Source organism: Nycticebus coucang, chromosome X (assembly GCF_027406575.1).
Source record: "Nycticebus coucang isolate mNycCou1 chromosome X, mNycCou1.pri, whole genome shotgun sequence".
Lineage (NCBI taxonomy): Eukaryota > Metazoa > Chordata > Mammalia > Primates > Lorisidae > Nycticebus > Nycticebus coucang.
Genome location: NC_069804.1, coordinates 23,204,406 through 23,227,589, shown reverse-complemented (window position 1 = coordinate 23,227,589; position 23,184 = coordinate 23,204,406). Strand labels below are relative to the sequence as shown.

The 23,184-nt window shown below is 41.9% G+C and overlaps 1 protein-coding gene across 2 annotated transcripts in view; it reads left to right on the top strand.

Moving 5' to 3' along the window:
- KLHL15 (kelch like family member 15) overlaps window positions 1-5,501 on the top strand; it is a 51,466-nt gene extending 45,965 nt beyond the window's left edge. For both annotated transcript variants that reach the window (XM_053579527.1, XM_053579528.1), the window contains one exon: window positions 191-5,501. In XM_053579527.1, coding sequence (XP_053435502.1) covers window positions 191-1,300 — 1,110 coding nt within the window. In that variant the 3' untranslated portion in view covers window positions 1,301-5,501. The remainder of the gene's footprint in view (window positions 1-190) is intronic.
- Window positions 5,502-23,184: the final 17,683 nt, after the last annotated feature.

Genomic DNA, 23,184 nt, shown 5'->3' with positions numbered 1-23,184 from the left:
AAACAAAAGAAAAAATTTTTGTAAAAACAAATGATTTTTACAAGCTTTATAGAAAACAGAGCAGGTGATATTACTTGGAAAAGCAGTCTTAGTAAAGTGGCCCTAAAATGATCATATTAGTATGCTTTGATATTTTGTTTGCCATTAATGCTTTTTCTTTTAGTTAATTTTTTTTTATTTGTATTCTTAGGTTAAAACATCAGAATTTTACAGATACTCTCGACAACTGCGTTATGAAGTTGACCAAGCATTGAATTATTTTCAAAATGTTCACCAGCAGCCTTTGTTGGATATGAAATCAAGCCGCATACGTTCTGCCAAACCCCAAACTACAGTATTCCGAGGAATGATTGGACATAGCATGGTTAACAGTAAAATACTTCTCCTGAAGAAACCAAGAGTCTGGTGGGAACTGGAGGGCCCACAAGTACCTCTGCGTCCAGATTGCCTTGCTATCGTCAATAATTTTGTGTTCCTGTTAGGCGGCGAAGAATTAGGCCCAGATGGCGAATTCCATGCTTCTTCCAAAGTGTTCAGATATGACCCGAGACAAAACCTGTGGCTGCGGATGGCAGACATGTCTGTGCCACGTTCAGAGTTTGCAGTTGGTGTTATTGGGAAGTTCATTTATGCAGTAGCAGGCAGAACCAGAGATGAGACTTTCTATTCAACAGAGAGATACGACATCACCAATGATAAATGGGAATTTGTGGATCCTTATCCAGTTAACAAATATGGACATGAGGGGACAGTGCTCAATAACAAGTTGTTTATCACTGGTGGAATCACCTCATCTTCCACCTCCAAACAAGTGTGCGTGTTTGACCCCAGTAAAGAAGGAACCATAGAACAACGGACCAGAAGAACTCAAGTGGTCACCAACTGTTGGGAGAATAAGAGCAAGATGAATTACGCAAGATGCTTTCACAAGATGATTTCTTACAATGGCAAGCTTTATGTCTTCGGTGGAGTCTGTGTGATCTTGAGAGCCTCGTTTGAATCTCAGGGATGCCCTTCCACAGAAGTGTACAACCCAGAGACTGATCAATGGACTATCTTGGCATCCATGCCAATTGGAAGAAGTGGCCATGGTGTGACCGTGCTGGACAAACAAATAATGGTTCTTGGAGGCCTTTGTTACAACGGTCATTACAGTGATTCCATTCTCACTTTTGATCCGGATGAAAACAAATGGAAGGAAGATGAGTACCCTCGGATGCCCTGCAAGCTGGATGGTTTACAAGTATGCAACCTGCATTTTCCGGACTATGTACTAGATGATGTCAGGCGTTGCACCTAATGAGATCATCTTTCTCCCTTAAAAATAAGGCAAACAAAGTATTTGTTTGTGATAAAGTAGTTAATTATACAACATAAAGAAAAACCTCACCAGTTTTACTATCAAAGCCATTGGTCAAATATCGTAAAAATTTTTCATTGTGTGCTAGCATCCTTTTTTTTCTTTTCAGTGGCCTCAAACTCATGCAATAAGTTTAATTCTAAGTGCTAGCTCTTAAAACGACTTCCGGAAGCAGTTTAATAGAATGCTCCACTTATCTGGGAAATTGATTTTTCTGCTTTAAACATTTCTTTCCAATGTTAGAGTAGAAGTCATGCATCTTCTAAGAGAAGACCCGATATGTGTCACTGGATGTGATTTCAGTCCCTATCTCTATCGGAAACCTTTCTGAGCATTTATTTTAGTGTATTTCAGTCTGTTAGTACTTTTTGGTTTTATTATTTAAAAGTTTAAAACTCTTGACCTTTGTGCATGGCTTTTTTGCTGAAAATGCAAAAATATAAATTTTCTACAAAATTATCTTTTTATATTCAAAACACTATTTCTAAGCTGCCTTCTCTTATCCGCATTGTGTTAGTGAAAGCATATCCATACTTGCATACATCCTATAAATATATAAGGCACATCCCTTTTATGCGTGGTTAGGATTCTATATTTTTAAGCTAGTGCACTCGCACACATGGTTCGTCATACTTGTTGAATTTTAGATGTAACGTCTTTTCATCTATTAACATTTTTAGAAAGTTAAAATAACTGGAGTCCTCATTTGGTATCAGAGTAGCCTATCTTCAGCCCATACTGATTCAGTAATATTTGAAATCTGTGTATTCCTGAAACACGTATGGGCTTATGAAAACTAACATTTTGTATTTTGTTTTCAAACGTAAACATGAGTGTTTCTTGTCGATGTATGTCTCTTCTTTTTGGAAATGTTTCTCTTTGCAGTCTGTTTAATGTTGCCCTGTTTTTAGTGAGAATCGGAGTGGTATATGACAAGCTCTGATCCTGCAGCGTGCAAGCACTTTTAAAGAGAATTTAGGTAATGCCAGACTCCTAAATAAAGGCCCCCTAAAAAGTAAGTGCAACTCCCGTTCTTTACATTCAGTAAGGCTGCTGCATCTGTTATTGAATGGAAGGTTTTGAGCTCAGTTTTGACTTAGAGGTAAGAAGTAGAAGTATAATGATACTGGTTATGTCTACTCGTTTATTTCATACAAAATACCCAGCGGCACTAGGTATGTAAGCCCTCAGCTTTTGTTTTATTTACTGAAAGCTACTAGCATGAAGAATAGTAACCACAAAGTTCAGAATGGATCAAGAATAGCTGTTTAAAAGCTTTTATAATAAGTGTTTTGGGATTAACTGCACCTTTCAACTCTTTAAACATGAAAGAAAAAAATAATAGTTAACATGGATAAGCAAGAATAACCTGGGAGTGGATCGTTCAAGTTGATGCCATTTTCTTATGAATAGTCTATATCTGAGACTGACGAGAGCTACACTGGCAAAACTTGCCAGGTCTTAGAATATTGGTGCAATATTGCAATGCCTTTTTAATGGCTGCTGTTGTATAAATTTTCTAGTTTCACTTTTTTTCTTTTTCTTTTTTGCTGCTGCCACTATTGAACATAAAATGGAAACGGGAAGTCATGGAAATGTGAAGATTTTGTTTTCATAGGTTTTTGTGCAGTTCAATGAGACATATATTATTAAATAAAACCTGATTTTCAAACTCCCAAACTGGAGGCACTTGAGTTTAAGAAACAGGTACACACATACCTTTTTTTGTTTTTTGTTCACACATACCTTTTGAAAAACACTGGCATTGTTTTAAAAAATCATTACTAATAATATGCTTTTGTATATGAGACTTAAATTTTCATTAATTGTGGTCCTATCATTTACTGCCAGTTTCTAAACATGACATTATGATATTTTATTTCTCATGATAATATGGGTAAAATTCTTTTTCTACATTTAAAAATAATTTTTAATTATTTTACTTTTGAAAACTAGGAATTTAGCCATTTAATTTTTTTCTAATATATTAGTTTGTTTAGGGTTTTGTATGTGTGCTGTCTTGCTTTAAGGAAATAATGCCTTCATTATTTTCCTCATTGATGTCTTTCGCTGGAAAAGACCAAGAAAGAGCCATCAGACAGGGTACCCATATCAAAGGCTTTACATTTTACACTCCAGTAGTGGTTTCTCTTTAATTGCTTAGATATGACTTCATAGCCCTAGTTAGGGTAACATCTGAGCAAATATTCTAGGTCTTCATTTTATAGGCACAAGGCCAAGGTCAAAGTTCATGTTTTATAAAATTCATGAAATCTTAACTTGAAATAACTCTGGGTTCAGCTTCACATAAGTCATGTCTGACCTGGTGTGAGCTATGATCAGTTTTGAGCTTTAAGAATAGTTGCTATTGCTTGAGTTCTGAATGTTTGAGAAAAATTCTGTTTTATATGTAGTTCTAATTTAGGTTATTTTTAATTCATGATTAACTTACATTCCCTTTTAAAATTATGGCTTAATTGCTGCAAGAGATTTATTTTTGTTATACTAAACTATGGAAAATTTTTTCATATAATTTTTTTCAAGTTTATTTTTTGTGTGCTTCATTGGGAACTGTTTTTGTTTATATACATGGTATGTGCTCAAAATAGTAGTTTCTAAAAATCCAGTAGGAGATTTGAAACTATACAGTAAAACTATTGTGATCTTTATTTTACATTTTAAATGCCAGGCTTCATAAAAACAGCTGATCTTCGTTAATTGCATCTTGATCAGAACTATTTGTTCTCTTCCATGTCTTTGACCTTTTGCATTTTTGATTTTAAAGAAAATCCTTGCACTACAACCTGTTCATAAAATCCAGAAGGTTTTGTATTGGAAGAAATGCTACTGGTTTTTGAAAAGCAAAGCTTAATGGGATTATTAGCTTTTCTAGAGACAGCTTTCTTTGTGTCCTCATTACTCTGCTCTATGTGAGTGTTACTATGATTTGTGAAATATTGACTGAGCCCTTCACTTATCTTTTCTAAGGCAGCACCTTTGGACACCTCATTCTGGGAAGCCTGCTCGAGTCATAGTAAAGGACACACACGTTTGTGTGGGGAGAAGTGGTAAAAGTGGAGTTTTGTCTTAATTACATGAAACTAAGCTTTAAAATATTTTATAACAAATTATTTGAGCTGCATAACCTAAACATGTCAGACGTTCAGCGGGACTATTTTTATATATGTATATGTGGGTGTAGGTCATAACATTTCAGTTTATAATATAAATTGTTATTTCAGTTTATAAGCTATATCTCAGAGGAGACTAGCTCTTTTGAGAATACATAATTTAAAGTTTTAGACTGATGTAAAACACAACATACATATTAGTGTAAATTAGATATAATTGAGGGCTATATGGCAGTTAAAACTGCTAGTGCCACTTTTCTTTTTTGCCTATTATACATTTTTGATTTTTGTTTTGTATTCTGAACATTTTTGGAGATCACATGTTTGTTTGTTTAATTGCAGTTAGAGTCGGTTTGGGAATAAATATCTTCTAAAAAAGAGATTTATCATAAAAATAAAAGTCCTGAAAAATTAGTTTATCAAGAGTTTATAAAGTCAAATATTCAATAGGCATAGACTGGAATAGATAAATTCATGGAAATCATATCCTTTTAGTATACCTGTATAACTTCAATATTATACACGAGTTACACCAAGAGAATGCCATCAGGTTTGTTCCCCTTCAATATTCTTGGATTTTCTTTTTACATCTTCGGGAACAACTGCATTAAACATTTTATTAATCAGTATACCAGTCAAGATTAGGTGTCTGCTTTCTGAAGGAATGTTCCAGTGAGGTGGTTGGAGAGGTTATTTTCTACCTAACTTGTATGTGCCCCATACCTCTTGGGCATACTTTGTCTATAGAAAAATATTTTGACCTTAGGTACACTTTGGGCCAGTAGTCAAATAATCCTAGAGCCGATATAAAAGTCTTAGAATAATTTAAGGTTTGCCTTTTATACCTGTTTTGAAAGCCTTTACATTTTTGTCAGGTAATTTTTCCCAAGCCGTGGATATAATCTATTCAAACATGTTTATGCTATCCTTTCTGTTTTTAAATTGAAAAAAAATGTTAAAAGTGTTTATGAAGAAAAGTTTAAATAAAAATATTTTTAATCTTTAAAATACATTTTATCTCTGATTATTTGCGATTTTTATATAATCCATCACTTTCAAAGTCACTAATGACCTTGATTGGCAGTAGACATTTTGTTTTCCTTCAGCGTGACAAAGAAGTGCCATGAAAATGATTTCTACCAATGCTTTTAGCCACAGATTGAAATGAGAGCATTAGAGTAAAATTATTTATACTCTTATGTGCACTGGAAGTTTTATAATGAAGCCAAGTAATTAACGTTCCGCAAACACACAGTTGTACAGACTGAAAATATAGAGCTGAGAAAAAGCATGTATAAGCCTCAAAAGTCTTAGTTTGGTGATTTTTAGATTTCCATTAGCATTTTTAACTCTCTGGTCTTAAAGGCATTTCTGAAATTCAGATACAGGCTGAGCCCTTGTGTGTGCTAGGCACATGTGTACCTTCTTTCAAATAGATTCCTAAGAAACCTCAGCAGGATTCCCAGGCACCTAGATCCTGGCCTCAAGCCACCTTTCCAGCCTCTTACTCCCCTTCAAACACTCCATTCTTTTGTGATCTTTATATGTGTTCCTTTCCAGCCTAAAATTACTTGCCTTTCTTTCCCCTATCCTCCTTGTCAAAATCCACTTTGCAAAGCCCAGCTCCCCTCCCCTGTTCAAACCTGCGTTACCTCTTCCATTGAATTAATTGCCTCTTCTACTTACTTCGTTTTACCTAATAGTTGGGCATAGTTCTTCCTCCACAACTTACTCATAGTCGCCTTGGGTGAAAGGTCTTCTTTGTTGTACATTCACATGTGGCATGTGTATACAGTAAGCACTGAGCTAAACGGCCGTTGCAGCTCGTGACAAATGCTGTGGGTATTTAGATGAGTACCTCAGGGTTTTTGTCTCTGCTTTCTTCTCAGTCTACACGTCCTGTACAATCTCATCCACACCTACAATTTCATCTGTAACTTCTATTCTGATACCTGTCAAATCTATATTTCCCATCCCAGAGTTCCAATCATCTCCTGGACATCTCTCACAGGTCGTATCGGGATTTCCAAGTGGATGAGTACAAACCTGAATACATTATCTCCTTCCAAAACCCCTGGCCTTGTCCTGTGTTCCCTGTGTTATCATATGATTCTACCATTTTCTGTGATTGTTCAAGTCAGAAACCTGGAAATTACTCTCTCCCTCCTAATGCCAGCATCTTAGTTCACTCAGTTCTAGCACTTTAAACTCTCAATTGCACTCTTCTCTCCACACTGTCTTAATTCAGGCACTTTGGAGCTTTTTAAATTTTTTTTTATTTTTGGCAGGTAAACCAGTGTCTTCACTGTTGCACAGGCTAGAGTGCATTGGCATCATCACAGCTCACTGCACCCTCCAAAGCCTGGGCTAAAGCAATCTCTTGCCTCAGCCTCCCAAGCAGCTAGTAGTACAGGTGTACACTACCATGCTATAATATTTTTAAGTTTTTATTTACAGATAAAATCTCACTCTGTAGCTCAGGTTGGTCTCCATCTCCTGGCCTCAACTGATCCTCCTGCCTTGGCCTCCCAGAGTTCTAGGGTTACAGGCATGAGCCACCACAGCTTGCCTTGATCTCTACGTCCAACAATCCACTTTCTATGATGATACGGGAGTTAGCTTTCAGAAAGTAAACCTGATCCTGAGATTCAACAGTTCTTTGGTTTTTGTTTTTGAGACAGACTCTCACTATGTCACTCTCAGTAAAGTGCCATGGCATCAGCTCACAGCAACCTTCCTTTAATATTCCATGTCCCCTTTCTTGCTTTATTTTTTCTTCTTAGCACATACCACTACCTAAAATACTGTATATCTTACTTATCTTGTTTATTGTCCATAAGTGACTAGAATGTAAGCTATTAGGAAATTTATCCACTTAGGGATCCCAGAAGACCAAGGGTATATAACAAAAAAAGCAGTTACATTTTTTTTTGAGACAGAGTCTCATGTTGCCTTCTGTAGAGTGCTGTACTATCACAGCTCACAGCAACCTCAAACTCTTGGGCTTAAGTGATTCTCTGCCTCAGCCTCCCCAGTAGCTGGGACTACAGGTGCCCAGCACAACACCCGGCTATTTTTTGGTTGCATTTGTCATTGTTGTTTAGCAGGCCCGGGCTGGGCTTGAACCCACCAGCCTTGGTGTATATGGGTAGCGCCCTACCCACTGAGCTATGAGTGCTGAGCCTCAACAGTCTTTTAATCCAAGCTAATTAGAGTTCCTGAACAGACCAGGTTTCCCCAGGCCTCTCCGCCTTTACATGGGTACTTCCCCGCATCCTTTCCTGGCTAACCCTTTTTTGGAACTTTAAGAACTAGTCTGGACACCATGGCCTCAGTGAAATTTTTTTAATCCCTTGTGCCAGGTTATCACTGTCCCCTTGGAGACGGGGCATAGTGACTCACACCTGTAATCCTAACACTCTGGGAGGCCAAGGCGGGTGGATTGCTTAAGCTCAGGAGTTCGAGACCAGGCTGAGCGAAAGTGAGACCCTGTCTCTACTAAAATAGAAAAACTGAGGCAAGAGGATCACTTGAGCCCAAGAGTTGCTATGAACTAGGACACCACAGCACTCTACCCAGGGCAACAGCTTGAGACCCTGTCTCAAAAACAAAACAAAACACTGTCCCCTTGGTCTTACCATAGCACCTATGGATACCTAGACATCACCTCTGACACTTGAATGGAATACTGTCTTCTCCATCTCACCCTTAACTCTCTTTCCTGAGAGCCTCTCATGGGGAGGGGTAGCTGTGTTAGAGAGCTTGACTGCCAAAGTTGACCTCTCTGAGGAATTTCTCTCCATTCATTTTCATTACCACTGCTCCTATGTCTAGAAGGTTGATGGATACCGCAAACACAGTTGTCAACAAATAACATCTCAGTATTTCTGATCCAGGCTGAATAATATCAAGTGAAACAGACCAAAGGGTGTTTTGCAAAACATCAATTCTGTGAAATTCTCTGGGGGGGTGGTGTGAAGTGTTCAGTGGTCACAATACCGGGCAATAATGGCATATTTTCTTTTTCAGATTAACATGAGGGTACAAACAATTAGATTACAATGTTTACATTTGTTAGGTAAAATCCCTATTATAGTTGTGTCCCTCACTCCTCATTTGTCCTTTGAAAAATCTCAACAAGGAGGCATATTAGTATGAGAAGTCCTGCTGTTAACTCATTTTGGTTTTGTTTGGCTCAGTGTAAACCAAACATTTCACCACTAAATTATTTTTTTCATGATGTACGTGGTCCGTGAACGCTCTTCAAAAACCTTGGCTAAGGAATAACCGAAAGAAAACACTCTCAGAAGAATCCCTAATTCAGGTATTCTGGTCTACACACGCCTCCTGCAGGTCTAGTTAGTTTCTATGCTGAAGTCAACATTTTGCCAAGGATACCTGATGGATTTCACATCATGAGGAAGGTTCCACCTTCTCCCCCTAGGACAGTGTTTTTCAACTTTTATTATCACATGGCACACTTGAACCTATAGTTAAACTTCATGGCACACTTTAATTACATTGATCAAAAGAAAAAAGTGAAAAAAAGAATATACTTATTCTGCTTTGAACTTCTTTCAAAAATAATGATCTTGGGTGGCGCCTGTGGCTCAAAGGGGTAGGGCGCTGGCTCCATATGCCGGGGTGGTGGGTTCAAACCCAGCCCTGGCCAAAAACTGCAAAAAAAAGAAAAATTAAAACAAAAGTAATGATCTTTAAGACTTTGGTGGCACACTTAATGATCCTCTCACCACGCACCGGTGTGCCGCAGCATACCAGTTGAAAATCACTTGCCCTAGGAGTAGGATAAATTTGTATAATTTGTACAACTTGCGATGTTTAAGGAGCAAGACTTCCAGAATGGTCAAGTAAGGAGCTCAGCAAATCCTCTCCCTAAAAAGTAATGATGAAACTAAACAAACTTCTCAAAAAACTGTTTAAGACTCCAGGAGTTGACCAAAGGCATACAACAATTAAGAAACATTTATTCAAGAAAAGCTATTGAACCTCAGTAAGAACAGGCTGGGTGTGGTGTCTCACCCCTGTAATCCCAGCACTCTGGGAGGCTGAGGCAGGTGGGTTGCTTGAGACAAGCCTGAGCAAGAGCAAGACCCCAATCCCTACTAAAAAAAGTTAGCCAGGCATAGTGGGGGGTGCCTGCAGTCCCAGCTACTTGGAAGGCTGAGGCAGGAGGATCACTTGAACCCAGGAGTTTGAGGTTACTGTGAGCTGGGTTGATGCCCTGGCACTCTAGCCTGGGCAGCAGAGTGAGACTGCCTCAAAAATAAAACGAAACAGTAGGTGTCTGATGTTTTAGCCAGAGGTTGAGGTTGCTCCCTTTCCAACTCCCTCCCTCTATTCTATGTCAGAAGTTTTACCAGGGCCATGAGAATCCTATATTTCAGTGTGGCCAACAGTGTAGGTAGCCTGACATGTCACTAGTGATTTGGGCTAGCAACAGACTGGCAGAGTAGCCAGCACTTTAACAAGAAAGAGCTTGGGAACGAGAGAGCCGAAGTGGGTGTTGATAGGTCCTAGGACATTGATAGTTATCCCTGGTGGTCCAGGAGGCTATGCTTTTGTACCCAGGAAGAGACCCCAACGGGCCTTAGCAAGCTACTCTTTCTTGCAGCACAGAAATAAAAGCTGGAATAGTCTTGGAAACCGCTCAGACTTTGAATGCATTCCCCAGGCCACACACATTCAGCAGCAAAGGGTGGATGCTTTACTGACTCAAGATATTTAAACATAACCTCTAACCAATTGGGTGACTACTAAGCAATGTTGACTTAGGGGTGATCCCTGGGAACGCAGGCTTAAAAATGAAAAGAATAATTAAAAAAAAAAAACTGAGCAGAGGCACCGGTAGCTGTACACTGAAGTGGGGGAAGAGTAAATGGGGACAGATGCCACAGAATTAGTGGCTAATCACTAAACAAACCAAAACCCAGCAAAACTCACCAGCCTCTGGATTGGGGATAGGAGACACAGAATCCAGAGTTGCTATATTTTCTAATAGAAATAGGTCATAGAAAGAAAGGAAAATGTGACCCACATACAGGAGTCAATAGAAAACTGTCTCTGAGGGATCAGTGTGTTATTGAGATTGGTGTAATTACAGTTTTGTATGCTGTACTTTCACATAAGATTTTACTAGAGACAATTTCTTAAGCCATTAAAATTTCTTTGAAAAAGGCTGGGCACAATAGCTCACGCCTGTAATCCTAGCACTTTGAGAGGCCAAGGTGGATGGATCACCTGAACTCAGAAGTTTGAGACCAGCCTTAGCAAGAACGAGACCCCATCTCTGCTAAAAATAGAAAACTAGCCGGGAGTTGTGGTGAGCACCTGTAATCTCAGCTCCCCGGGAGGCTGGGGCAGGAGGATTGCTCAAGCCCAAGAGAGTTTGACGTTGGCGTGAGGTGTGATGCCGCAGCATTCTTTCCAGGGTGACTGAGACTCTGTCTCAAAAAAAAAAAAAAAAAAAGAATTTCTTTGAAAATAACGTTTTTCAGTGATTAGGGTTTCAGAATATGGCCAAACTGTAATTTATCTAATCGTGCCCCTATTGTGAGAATTACCACATTTTTAAAGTTCTTTTTAATTTGCTTATATGTATATTATCCACACTTCTGATTATTTCCATAGTGTAGTTTTCTTATTTTTCTTTTTGTAGAAACAGGGTCTAGTTATGTTGCTCAGGCCCATGTCAAACTCCTGACCTCAAGTGATTGATCCTCCCACCTCATCCTCCCAAACTGCTGGGATTATCAGCATGAGCCACCTTGTCTGGCACTTAATGTAGTTTTCTACAAATGGAATTTTATTTTTTTAATTAATTTATTTATTTTAGACAGAGCTTCAAGCTGTCGCCCTGGGTTGAGTGCTATGGCATCACAGCTCACCCCACCTCCAACTCCTGGGCTCAAGTGATTCTCCTGTCTCCACCTCCCAAGTAGCTGGGACTACAGGCACCTGCCACAACACCTGGCTATTTTTTGGTTGCAGCTGTCGTTTGGTGGGCCCGGGCTGGATTTGAACCTGCCAGCTCAGGTGTATGTGGCTGGCGCCTTAGCTGCTTGAGCCACAGGCACTGAGCCTACAAATGGAATTTTAAAATGAATTATTTAAATACCCTGACAAATACTGCTAGATTAAGCTTCAGGAAAGTTCTACAATATGAATGAAACCTGCATCAGCAGTGAATATGAGTTTCTTTATCACCACATCTTCACCAGTATTGGGCTTTAAATTTAATACAGAAATAGAGAAATCATTAGCAATCTAATAGGCAAAAATTGTATTTTAATTTATATTTATTTTATTACAGTGAGGAGCAATTTTTCACATCTATTTGCCATATACATTCTGCTGTGTATGTTCATGTCCTTTATGCTTTCAATGGCATTTTGGTGTTTCATTATGGCTTTTTAAGGACTTCTTCATCAATTTATACTGTCATACTGATACAGGACAAGTGTCATACCAGCCAGCTCGTGGAGCTGGGAGATGCAGACCTTTTGCCTCTGCCTTGGTGATGTTGGTGCGGTGGCAGCAAGTAGTGGAACCGGCAGGCTGGAGGATGGGCAGGGGGGCCCCATTTCCTAGGGCTGGGAATGAAAAGGACTGGAGCTATTCATTTGTGACCCAGACATGTTGTTCCAGACATGTCCCAGACACAATGTCCCAGACATGCTAAATGTAACTACCCAGCCCGGCTAGATGTAACTGCCGAGGTCCAGACATGTCCCAGACATGTTGTTCCAGACTTGTCCCAGACATGTTGTTCCAGACATGTCCCAGACAGAATGTCCCAGACACGCTAAATGTAACTACCTAGCCCCGCTAAATGTAACTACGGAGGGCCAGACACATCCCAGACATGTTGTTCCAGACATGTCCCAGACAGAATGTCCCAGACACGCTAAATATAACTACCTAGCCCCGCTAAATGTAACTATGGAGGGCCAGACACATCCCAGACATGTTGTTCCAGACATGTCCCAGACACCCTAAATGTAACTACGGAGGGCCAGACACGTCCCAGACATGTTGTTCCAGACATGTCCCAGACAGAATGTCCCAGACACGCTAAATATAACTACCTAGCCCCGCTAAATGTAACTACCAAGGGCCAGACACATCCCAGACATGTTGTTCCAGACATGTCCCAGACAGAATGTCCCAGACACGCTAAATGTAACTACCTAGCCCCGCTAAATGTAACTACGGAGGGCCAGACACATCCCAGACATGTTGTTCCAGACATGTCCCAGACAGAATGTCCCAGACACGCTAAATATAACTACCTAGCCCCGCTAAATGTAACTACGGAGGGCCAGACACATCCCAGACATGTTGTTCCAGACATGTCCCAGACACCCTAAATGTAACTACGGAGGGCCAGACACGTCCCAGACATGTTGTTCCAGACATGTCCCAGACAGAATGTCCCAGACACGCTAAATATAACTACCTAGCCCCGCTAAATGTAACTACCAAGGGCCAGACACATCCCAGACATGTTGTTCCAGACATGTCCCAGACAGAATGTCCCAGACACCCTAAATGTAACTACGGAGGGCCAGACACGTCCCAGACATGTTGTTCCAGATATGTCCCAGACACAATGTCCCAGACACGATGTCCCAGACATGCTAAATGTAACTACCTAGCCCTGCTAAATGAGGGCCCCATGTGACTGTATATACCCCTAGACAAAGATCCTACAAGGATACAGACAAAAAGGGAGAGAGAGCACTTTTCTCTCTGCCAGGAGCTCTGGCACTTCTGTATTCTTTTCTGTAAATAAATCCTGTCTTACCACTGATTTGTGGTCAGAGGATTCATTCTTTGAATCACTGAGACCAAGAATCTACTGAAGAGCAAAATTCTGGTATCAATACTTGAGTATATTATTCCAAGTGATGGCTAGGTATCTTTATTTTTATTTATTTTTTTGAGACAGAGTCTCAAGCTGTCGCCCTGGGTAGAGTGCTGTGTCATCATAGCTCGTAGCAACTTCCAAATCAGGCTCAAGTGATTCTCTTGCCTCAGTTTTTTCTATTTTTAGTAGAGATGGGGTCTCACTTTGTAGGATAATATTTAGAAATAAACATATTGAATTTTGAATAAACAAAGTGAATTCAGTGTGAGTTTAAAATGACTTACTTTTCTTCCAGAGGCTTAAGGGACCTGGACCCCCCTGGGCTACATGCAGAGTTGGCTTCCTGGAGTTATTCCATAAGCCATTTCTCTGAAGCTGTACACCCCGTGAAGCCTGAAATCAAAGGGCATGCCGCCCTTCCTCAGAGATACGGGCCAGAGGGTTGACCTATGTTAACAACATATTGTCAGAGGTCTATAGGTGCTCTGCCCCGAGGAGAAGACACAGTCATTACTTCATACTGAGTAAACTGAGTGAATGCTTGAAGATATTTTTCCATTAACTCTGTTCCCCTGTGGCTACTTTCTTCTTTATGATTTTGTTTACACACCTGCCCAGAGATTAGTCAGTGTTTAGAAGAAGATGTTTACTGCAAAAGTGATTATGTTGATGTGGTAACAGGATATTTCCTTTTTAGTTGATTTTAGATAGGTAAATTGAGATAATGGTAAAACTAATAGATAATAAATTGAGTGTTTACCTGACTAGAAAGGTATAAAATCAAACCCCTAAATAAAGATCTTTGCTACATGCCATCTCATTTCGTGTAGTCTGTTTCTTGACTTAATAATTACAGGAGCGAGTTTACACCCACGGCAAAGCTGCTATTCATTTGCATCTCCGGTCGCGCAACACACTTTTGCTCAGCCTGATCTAAAACTTGTGAGCTCAAGCAATCCACCCTCCTTGGCCTCCCAGAGTGCTAGGATTATAGGCATGAGCCACTGTGCCTGGCTGGTATCTTTAATTATGGAGGTGATGTTTAAAAATCATACTGTCATGGGGCGGCTCCTGTGGCTCAAAGGAGAAGGGTGCCAGCCCCATATGCCGGAGGTGGCAGGTTCAAACTCAGCCCCGGCCAAAAACTGCAAAAAAAAAAAAAAAAAAAAACATACTGTTAGCATGGGCACTGTAACTCACACCTGTAATCCTAGCATTCTAAGAGGCTGAGGCAGGAGGATCACTTGAGCTTGGGAATTGGAGGTTGTAGGGAGCTATGAGGGCGCTATGATGGCACCATTGCACTCTACCCCAGGTGACAGAGTGAGACCCTGTCTCAAAAAAAAAAAAAAATCAAAGTCAAATTTCATTACATGTGGACAACTTAGAGAAAACAACAGAGATGGGAATTATACTAATGGAACAAAATGATTAAGAATCAAATATATTGTGCAGTGTCTGTGGCTCAATGGAGTAGGGTGCCGGCCCCATATACTGGAAGTAGTGGGTTCAAACCTGGCCCTGGCCAAAAACTGCAACAACAACAACGACAAAAAATCAAATATATTTGAGAGATAGGGGAAGCTGATAAAGATACCAAGAAAAGCATGGTAGATAGTACAGATTCAAGAGGAAACTTATTCAAAAGTTAATGAGCAGGCCAGGTGTGGTAGTAATCCTACCACTCTGAGAGGATGAGGCAGGCAAATTGCTTGATCTCAAGAGTTCAAGACCAGACTAAGCAAGAGTGAGAGCCTGTCTCTACTAAAAATAGAAAAACTAGCCAGGTGTAATGGCATACCTATAGTCCAGGCTACTCGGGAGGCTGAGGCAAGAGGATTGAGCTCAAGTTTGAGGTTGCTATGAGCTATAATGCTGTGGCACTCTACCCAGGGTAACAGAGTGAGACTCTGTCTCAGAAACAAAACAAAACAAAACAAAAGTTAATGAACAACATTCTACTTAGATCCTGACTATGAGAGGTTTCTTCATAGGGTTCCATGTTCTGTAATGGAAACTTCAATTGAATACTTGCTATGTGCGTGCTAGTGGGAATGAAGTTAGGTGGAAGTAAAATAACCAAGGTTCACTCTGCTCTTAGTTTGAGGGAGCATAAACAATTAAAAATTACTTAAGGCAGGAAAAGGTGCTAAATAGAGGGGAAAGCAGAAAGTTACAACTGCCACCGATGAGAATCAGGAAAAGTTTTATGGAAAAATTGGCTTTCACAAGGCTATAAAAAGAAAGAAAGAATTAAAAAAAAAGAAAAATTGGCTTTCTACTTGGTCATGGAGATTAAGTAGGATTTCTTTAGGCAAAGAATATGGAAAGGAACTTTCGAAAGAAGATGTATAAAAAAGCACAAGGAGGTCACATGAGACAGGAGGTTCTGACCCAGGCACACACCAGATCCCAAGCCTTTATCCTTCTGTTCAACACTGTGGATCTCCTATTTAAATGTATTCTGGTACTGGTAGAAATAATCAACATAAAACAGTGCCTAGTAAAATTTGTTCTGAGTGGAAAAACGGCTGAAGACTCATTTTAACTCATTAAGAACATTTTCAGCTCTTGAGAATTTATTTTTATTTATTTATTTTGAGACAGAGTCTCACTATGTCATCCTGGGTAGAGTGCCGTGGCATCACAGCTGACAGCAACCTCAAACTCTTGGGTTTAAGCAATTCTCTTGCCTCAGCCTTCCAAGTAGCTGGGACCACAGGTGCCTGCCCAGATATTTTTTTGTTGCAGTTATTATTGTTGTTCAGCTGGCCCGGGATGGGCTCGAACCTGTCAGCCTTGGTGCATGTGGTGGGCGTCATAACCACTGTGCTACGGGCGCTGAGTCCCACTCTTAGAGAATTTAAAAAACATAGAGCATGGAAACAATAGACTTAGTAAAAATAATCAATACAGTAAAATGGATATTGGCAAAAAATTTATACATTTGTAGTCTTAGGTTGGGCTCCCCTAGGGTGAGAATGTGAGGTCATTCAAGCCAATGTGGTGGCTCACACCTGTAATCCTTGCACTCTGGGAGCCTAAGGAGGCAGGAGGATCCCTTGAGCTCAGGACCAGCCTGAGCAAGAGCAAGACCCCGTCTCCACTATACATAGAAGAAATTAGCTGGGTGTGGTGATGGAAGCCTGTAGTCTCAGTTACTCAGGAGGTTGAGGCAGGCAGGTAGCTTAAGCCTGGAAGTTGGAGGTTATGGTGAGCTATAGATGACACTGCTGCACTTGGGCCAGGTGACAGAGCAAGACTCTCAAAAAAATAAAAATAAAAAATGAAAAATAAAGAATTTGCTGAGAGGTTCTTCCAGGCAGCACCAGTAGGAGAGGGAGGACATAGGCATGGGAAGGAAGTCAATAAAAGGCACATCCAGGGCAGCGCCTATGGCTCAAGGAGTAGGGCGCCGGCCCCATATGCTGAGGGTGGCGGGTTCGAGCCCAGCCCTGGCCAAAAACTGCAACAACAACCACAAAAAAAAAAAAAAAAAAGTGAAAAAAGGCACATCCATGAGCAGATTTCCACTGGGGGCGGCTGGGTTCGAGCTCCCCCAGGGAACAAGAAGATAGCAGAGAACAGACCTCAGTACCATTTGCTGCCAGAGGGATAGTTAAGCTGGGTGTTTACCTTTGGGCTCTTGTTGGTGACTGGTTTAGAATTGTTTTGAGGGACATTAACTCCCCAGCATTTTGGGCCTAAGATCCAGGTGGAGAGATGCTCTGCTCTTAGATTTCAGCCACCGTTCTTGTGTCCTGACAGTGGGCAGGTCACCACTACTGTCTGTTATATTTGTCATTCACTAAAACCTAGCAAAAGAATTGCGTCTTCTTGACAAAATTTAGGCCTGAAAAATTCGCACCATGGGCAATTGGTAGAAATAATTACTGTAACGGTATAACTCACTTTCATGAAGTTAAAAATTTTATTTGGACAAATTTTGAAACAAATCTTCACGATGGCCTTTATAAGAATAAGAATTTTCCAGAAGAAAATAATTTCAGTAAAATGAAAACAATACTAAAAACATTTTACCTGCGTTACATAGAGAGTTGATATCAGCGACTTAAGTTGATTTGAGTTTTCTCAGCAAAATGCATTCTTCAGCAGTGTTGGCATAATTCTAATTAAAATGTACTTACAAACATGGAGTCATGGTGTCCTCAGGCTCAAAACAAGGAGAGGGTCGAAACATCCTGTTCTTGAGTTGCTTGTAGCCAAAAATGAAGAGGCTTTATGCCAGGGGAAATTGCATGGGTAAATGCAGAGTGGAAAAGCATATGGAATGCTTTGGGAATGATGAATTCCTCACTGACAGAGCTATGGGAGTAGATGTCAAGCAAAACCAAAATCATATTCATGAATATTCTGTGGATCTGCAGATGACTTTGTTAAAAGAGGATAAGAAAAAAGATGGATCTTACCGCTCATCCCCACCTCCCCATGAAACACAACTTTTCACTAAAATATCTCATGACCTCATAGGAAAAAAAAACCCCACTAAAATAGTGATTGACAGACAACATAATATCAAATTGTAAGCAGCTTTGAAAATAATTTTATTTATTTTTATTTTTTTGAGACAGAGCCTCAAGCTGTCACCCTGGGTAGAGTGCTGTGGCGTCACAGCTCACAGCAACCTCCAACTCCTGGGCTTAAGCGATTCTCTTGCCTTAGCCTCCCAAGTAGCTGGCACTACAGGTACTAGCCACAACGCCTGGCTCTTTTTTTGGTTGTAGTTGTCATTGTTTGGCAGGCCCGGGCTGGATACGAACCAGCCAGCTCTGGTGTATGTGGATGGCACCTTAGCCACTTGAGCTACAGGCACCGAGCCTATTTTTATTTTTCTTTGAGACAGAGCCTCAAGCTGTCGCCCTGAGGAGAGTGCTGTGGCATCACAGCTCACAGCAACCTCCAACTCCTGGTCTCAAGCGATTCTCCTGCCTCCGCCTCCCAAGTAGCTGGGATTATAGGCGCCTGCCACAACGCCCAGCTATTTTTTGGTTGCAGTCATTGTTTTGCGGGCCTGGGCTGAATTCAAACCCACCAGCTCGGGTGCATGTGGCTGGTGCCTTAGCCGCTTGAGCCACAGGTGCCGAGCCTGAAAGTAATTTTAAGGCAAATGAAGTTGGACTGAGAAAAGCAGATCCATGTCTCACTTACAGAATGCAGGCTTCAGGGTGGTGCCTGTGGCTCAAAGGAGTAGGGTGCTGGCCCCATATGCTGGAGGTGGTGGGTTCAAACCCAACCCTGGCCAGAAACTGCAAAAAAAAAAAAAAAAAAGAATGCCCAGGCTTCCCTTCATGAAAGTAAGCAAGTGCAGCAAGACTTTTTTTTTTTTCACTCAGAGCTTCCGGCTTTCACCAGCCAGAGGAGTGGGTGGGCATTGTCTCTCGATTTCCAGGAGCTGCACTGTGAGGCAGGCAGTTTTGTTCATGAGTTTCGCTCTTTGCTGCCCACCTGGCTGTCTTTTTACATTGAGACGGAACAATCCCAGTAACCAACTGGGCAGGAAGTGAGGGCAGACCGGCCGTGGTGTAGAGCATTTCCTCCCTATTACTCACTCAGAAGTGACCACAGAGACAGGAAGAGCCGGCCCACTTACTACCACTGGCTTCTAGCGCCAGAGAAGGTGAGGATAAGAGGAAGGAAGTACCGCTAGACAGCAAAGAGGTGCAATAAGGAAAAGCCAATTAGCAACTGAAATGTCCACTGGCAGCCATGACCCTCAGCTTGCCCACTTTCTGGCTGTAGATTTATCAAGAAGGTGGAACCACTACCCACGTGGATGTAAGTTGGGACTAAGGGAAACCCGTACATCTTCCATACACTGAGTCTGGAAGAATCCTCCCTTATTTGTGTAAGAAGAGAAAAAACAAATGACTACGGGATAACAGAAATAGCTGGACTCAGAGAAAGGAAACACTTCTGAAAATTATTTGCTTTCAGAACCAGAAGGAAAAGTCAAAATTATTTGGCACTTTCAAAAGATTGTAAATAATTTTTTTTTTTTTGTGTGATTTTTGGCCGGGGCTGGATTTGAACCCGCCACCTCCGGCATATGGGACCGGTGCCCTACTCCTTGAGCCACAGGCGCCGTCCAAGATTGTAAATAATTTTGATCTCTGTGCACAAGAAGCAAAAGGTCAGAGGTAGATGAAAAAAGCACAAGTTAAAAAGGCACATGAGTCAAAGACAGACTATAAGAAAATTCCAAGGACAAAAGCAGAATTAAAACCATATTGTAGCTGGTAAAGAATGGAAAAGATGTAGAAAATTCACTTGCTAATATGAAAGGCATACTTGAGATGCTGTCCCAGAGTGCGGATGAAAAATGACAAAGAGAATCAGTTCTTCACGAGATGCTTAGTGAACGTCACCTCTGTGCCTGTCACCGTGCTAGGTGCTGGCTATACAGGCCTTCGCAAACTCTGCCGTCGCAGGGTGGCAGGCAGCTATTCGACCCTTAAACACAAATTAATATATAATTGCAAGTTGTGATGGCTGCCACAAATGAACAAGCTGGCCTGGGTGACTGAGTTGTGACTGATAGGGTGCTTAGGAAAGGCCACTCTAAAGAAGAGGCCCAGAGCTGGGGAGGTAAAGGTGAGGAAGAGCTTGGGGCAGCTGAGAGACACAGGACCAGGGCGAGTGGAGGAGGTAAGGAAGGCAGGGAATGCGGTGCTAGATGAGACGGGGCCATGGCAGGGAGCACGAGGAGTTTTTATTTAGGGGAGCCGAGGAGTCATTGAAGGGTTTTAACTAAGGAGGGGACTGATGTAATTTATGTTTTAAAAGGTCATCTTGGTCCCTGAAAGAAGGCAAGGATAGAATTGGGAGGCTCACTGAGGGGACCAGGGCAATGGTGGTGGCTGACACTGCTGAAATAAGTGGATGGAACAAGGTCATGTTGTGGAGACTGGCAGAGACTGGCAGAATGTGGTGATGGACTGGGTACAGAGGGTGCTTTGAGCCGAAACAACTCCTGGCTTTCCAACTTGAGTGTAAGGCATGTGATGGTACCGTGAATTAAGATAGGGAGAGGAGTGTTTTGGCGAGGGAATACCAGGAGTGTGGGTTTAGGCACTTTAGGACACAGATGCTTGCAAGGTGCACAAGAGTGCAAAGGTCAAAAAAGTCACTGAATACACTCTTGGAGGCCCAGGAGGGTAAATTGCTTGAGCTCAGGAGTTCTAGACCAACCTGAGCAAGAGCAAGACTCCATCTCTAAAAAAATAGGCAGGCGTAAGCCCAAGAGTCCTCAGAGTTTGAGGTTGCTGTGAGCTATGATGCCATGGCACTTTACCCAGGGTGAAAACAGAGAGACTCTGTCTCAAAAAAATATATATATATTTGTGGCTCGGTGCCTGTGGCTCAAGCAGCTAAGGTGCCAGCCACATACACCTGAGCTGGCGGGTTCGAATCCCACCTGGGCCCGCCAAACAACAATGACGGGTACAACCAAAAAAAAAAAAAATAGCCGGGCGTTGTGGCAGGTGCCTGTAGTCCCAGCTACTTGGGAGGCGGAGGCAGGAGAATCGCTTGATTCTCGCCCAGGAGTTGGAGGTTGCTGTGAGCTGTGATGCCACTGCACTCTACCCAGGGTGACAGCTAGAGGCTCTGTCTCAAAAAAAAAAAAAATTTTGGTTATTGTTGAGTGAGCAATATTGATGCAATATTGGGGAAAGAAAATATACCAAGGTTTGTGGGTAGAAAGAAAATGGGTTAAGCTGTGAAACTTTAAAGAAAATATTCAAATCAATGATTCTTATGGACAGAAAAACAAAACAGAAACTACTCACAAAACTATGTCAAATTTTGGAATTCTTGCGAAGGTGAAGCAGGCCAAAGACAACTAGAGAGACCAAGTGTGATAGAATTAAGGTTCAATGGGGTGGTGCTTGTGGCACAGTGAGTAGGGCATTGGTCCCATATGCCGGAGGTGGCGGGTTCAAACCCAGCCCCGGCCAAAAACCACAAAAAACAAACAAACAAAAAAAAAAAGAATTAAGGTTCAATGAAGTCTGAACTGTGCATACATGACTTCTAGGGGCCCTGGCAATGCAGCCTCTGTTTTATGGTAATAACATATCAAGGGGAACATTCAAGCGAAAATGAAGTATAAGTACTAAAGAGAGTCAGAAAATTACATGAACTGGCCTTGTGAGAATTTCCGGGGCTTTTATAAAGTAAAGAATGACTCTGTGGTAGGGAAAAAATGGATTAAGAATAAAAGGGTGGGGCGGTGCCTGTGGCTCAGTAAGTAGGGCGATGGCCCCATATACCGAGGGTGACGGGTTCAAACCCGGCCCCGGCCAAACTGCAACCAAAAAATAGCTGGGTGTTGTGGCGGGCGCCTGTAGTCCCAGCTACTCTGGAGGCTGAGGCAGGAGAATCGCCTAAGCCCAGGAGTTGGAGGTTGCTGTGAGCTGTGTGAGGCCACGGCACTCTACCGAGGGCCATAAAGTGAGACTCTGTCTCTAAAAAGGAAAGAAGGTGTGAGTCCTACCTCAAATAAAAAAAAAAAAAAGAAGAAGAAAAGGGTTAAACTGAGCCTGTGCTCCAAAGCAGTTTCTCAAATCGCCCTGGGATGTTGTGGAAATGCTCATTCTGATTCGGGGACCGGGCCGGGACCTGAGAGTCTGCTTTCCAGCAAGCTCCCGGGTGATGCCTTTGGACACTGCAAGTCTGCCCAGCAGGGGCCCTGGGACCCTGCAGACCTGTTGCTTCTCCCACTGGCTTTGCATGAAGTCTGCATCACTGATAAGTCATATATCACATGTACCTGCCAGCACCACTGCTAGCAAGACAGAGGAACTGGGAAGTGGCAGAAAGCCACTCCCTCCATGGCCTGTAGAAAGGGGCTGGGCTCGGAGCAGCCAGTGGTTTAAGACCCCTGTGCCTTGTGTGGCCCAGGAGGGGTGGGAGTAGACAAGGAGTCAGCTGTGTTATGATTGATGCTTTCACTCAGGCCCAGCCCTGAGGAACTCCAACAGTCAGAGGTGGAGGAGAGAGAAAATTATGAGAGATGACAGATACGGGCACCAGGGAATGAAGCAAACTACAAACATGTGCTGTTCCTAGCCCAGAGATACAGTAATGACAGATACAGTGGGCTTTCCCCCTTGTACTTAAAAGTTGTCTAGCTATAGGTGGTTGATCCTCCCTGAAGCTTGGTAAGTTCTTTCAGTTTGCCTAAGCTTAGGAAAGATCTACTTTTGCAGACGGAAAGAACTTACCAAGCTTCAGGGAGGATCAACTACCTGTACATAGACAACTTTTAAGTATTAAGGGGAAAAGGTCCCACAATCATGGAGACAGGAGTTAACAAATCATCCTTTTCTGCGGGCCCGCCTCATGCCCAGCACCTACTCGGTGCTTTACACGGATTCTCTCATTTAAAGCTCACAGCATCCCGATAAAATGGTGGCGCTGGCCTTTCAGTTGACTGGATTCAGAAACTCAGCCGGTTTTGTTGGGATCACCTTGCTCTCTGGCTGCCCAGCCTGGTACGTTCTGTGAGGTCACCGGAGCCTCTCCTACTGCAGACAGGCTTCTTCCACACGTGGTACGGGCAGCTCCCGGCTCAACTTTTCTTAGCTCAGGAACCCAGAAGCAAGAGAGAAAGAGTCTCTAGTTTCCCCATAGAAGGATTCCAGTTGCCTCCATGATATGTGCTCAGCACAGTGGCCATAGCATAAAGTAAGATCATTGGCCAGGGAGTGAGGCTCCTGTGATTGGAAGTCCCACCAAAATTTAAAGGTTTGAGTGGAAAAAAAGAACAACAAGCAAATGAAAGG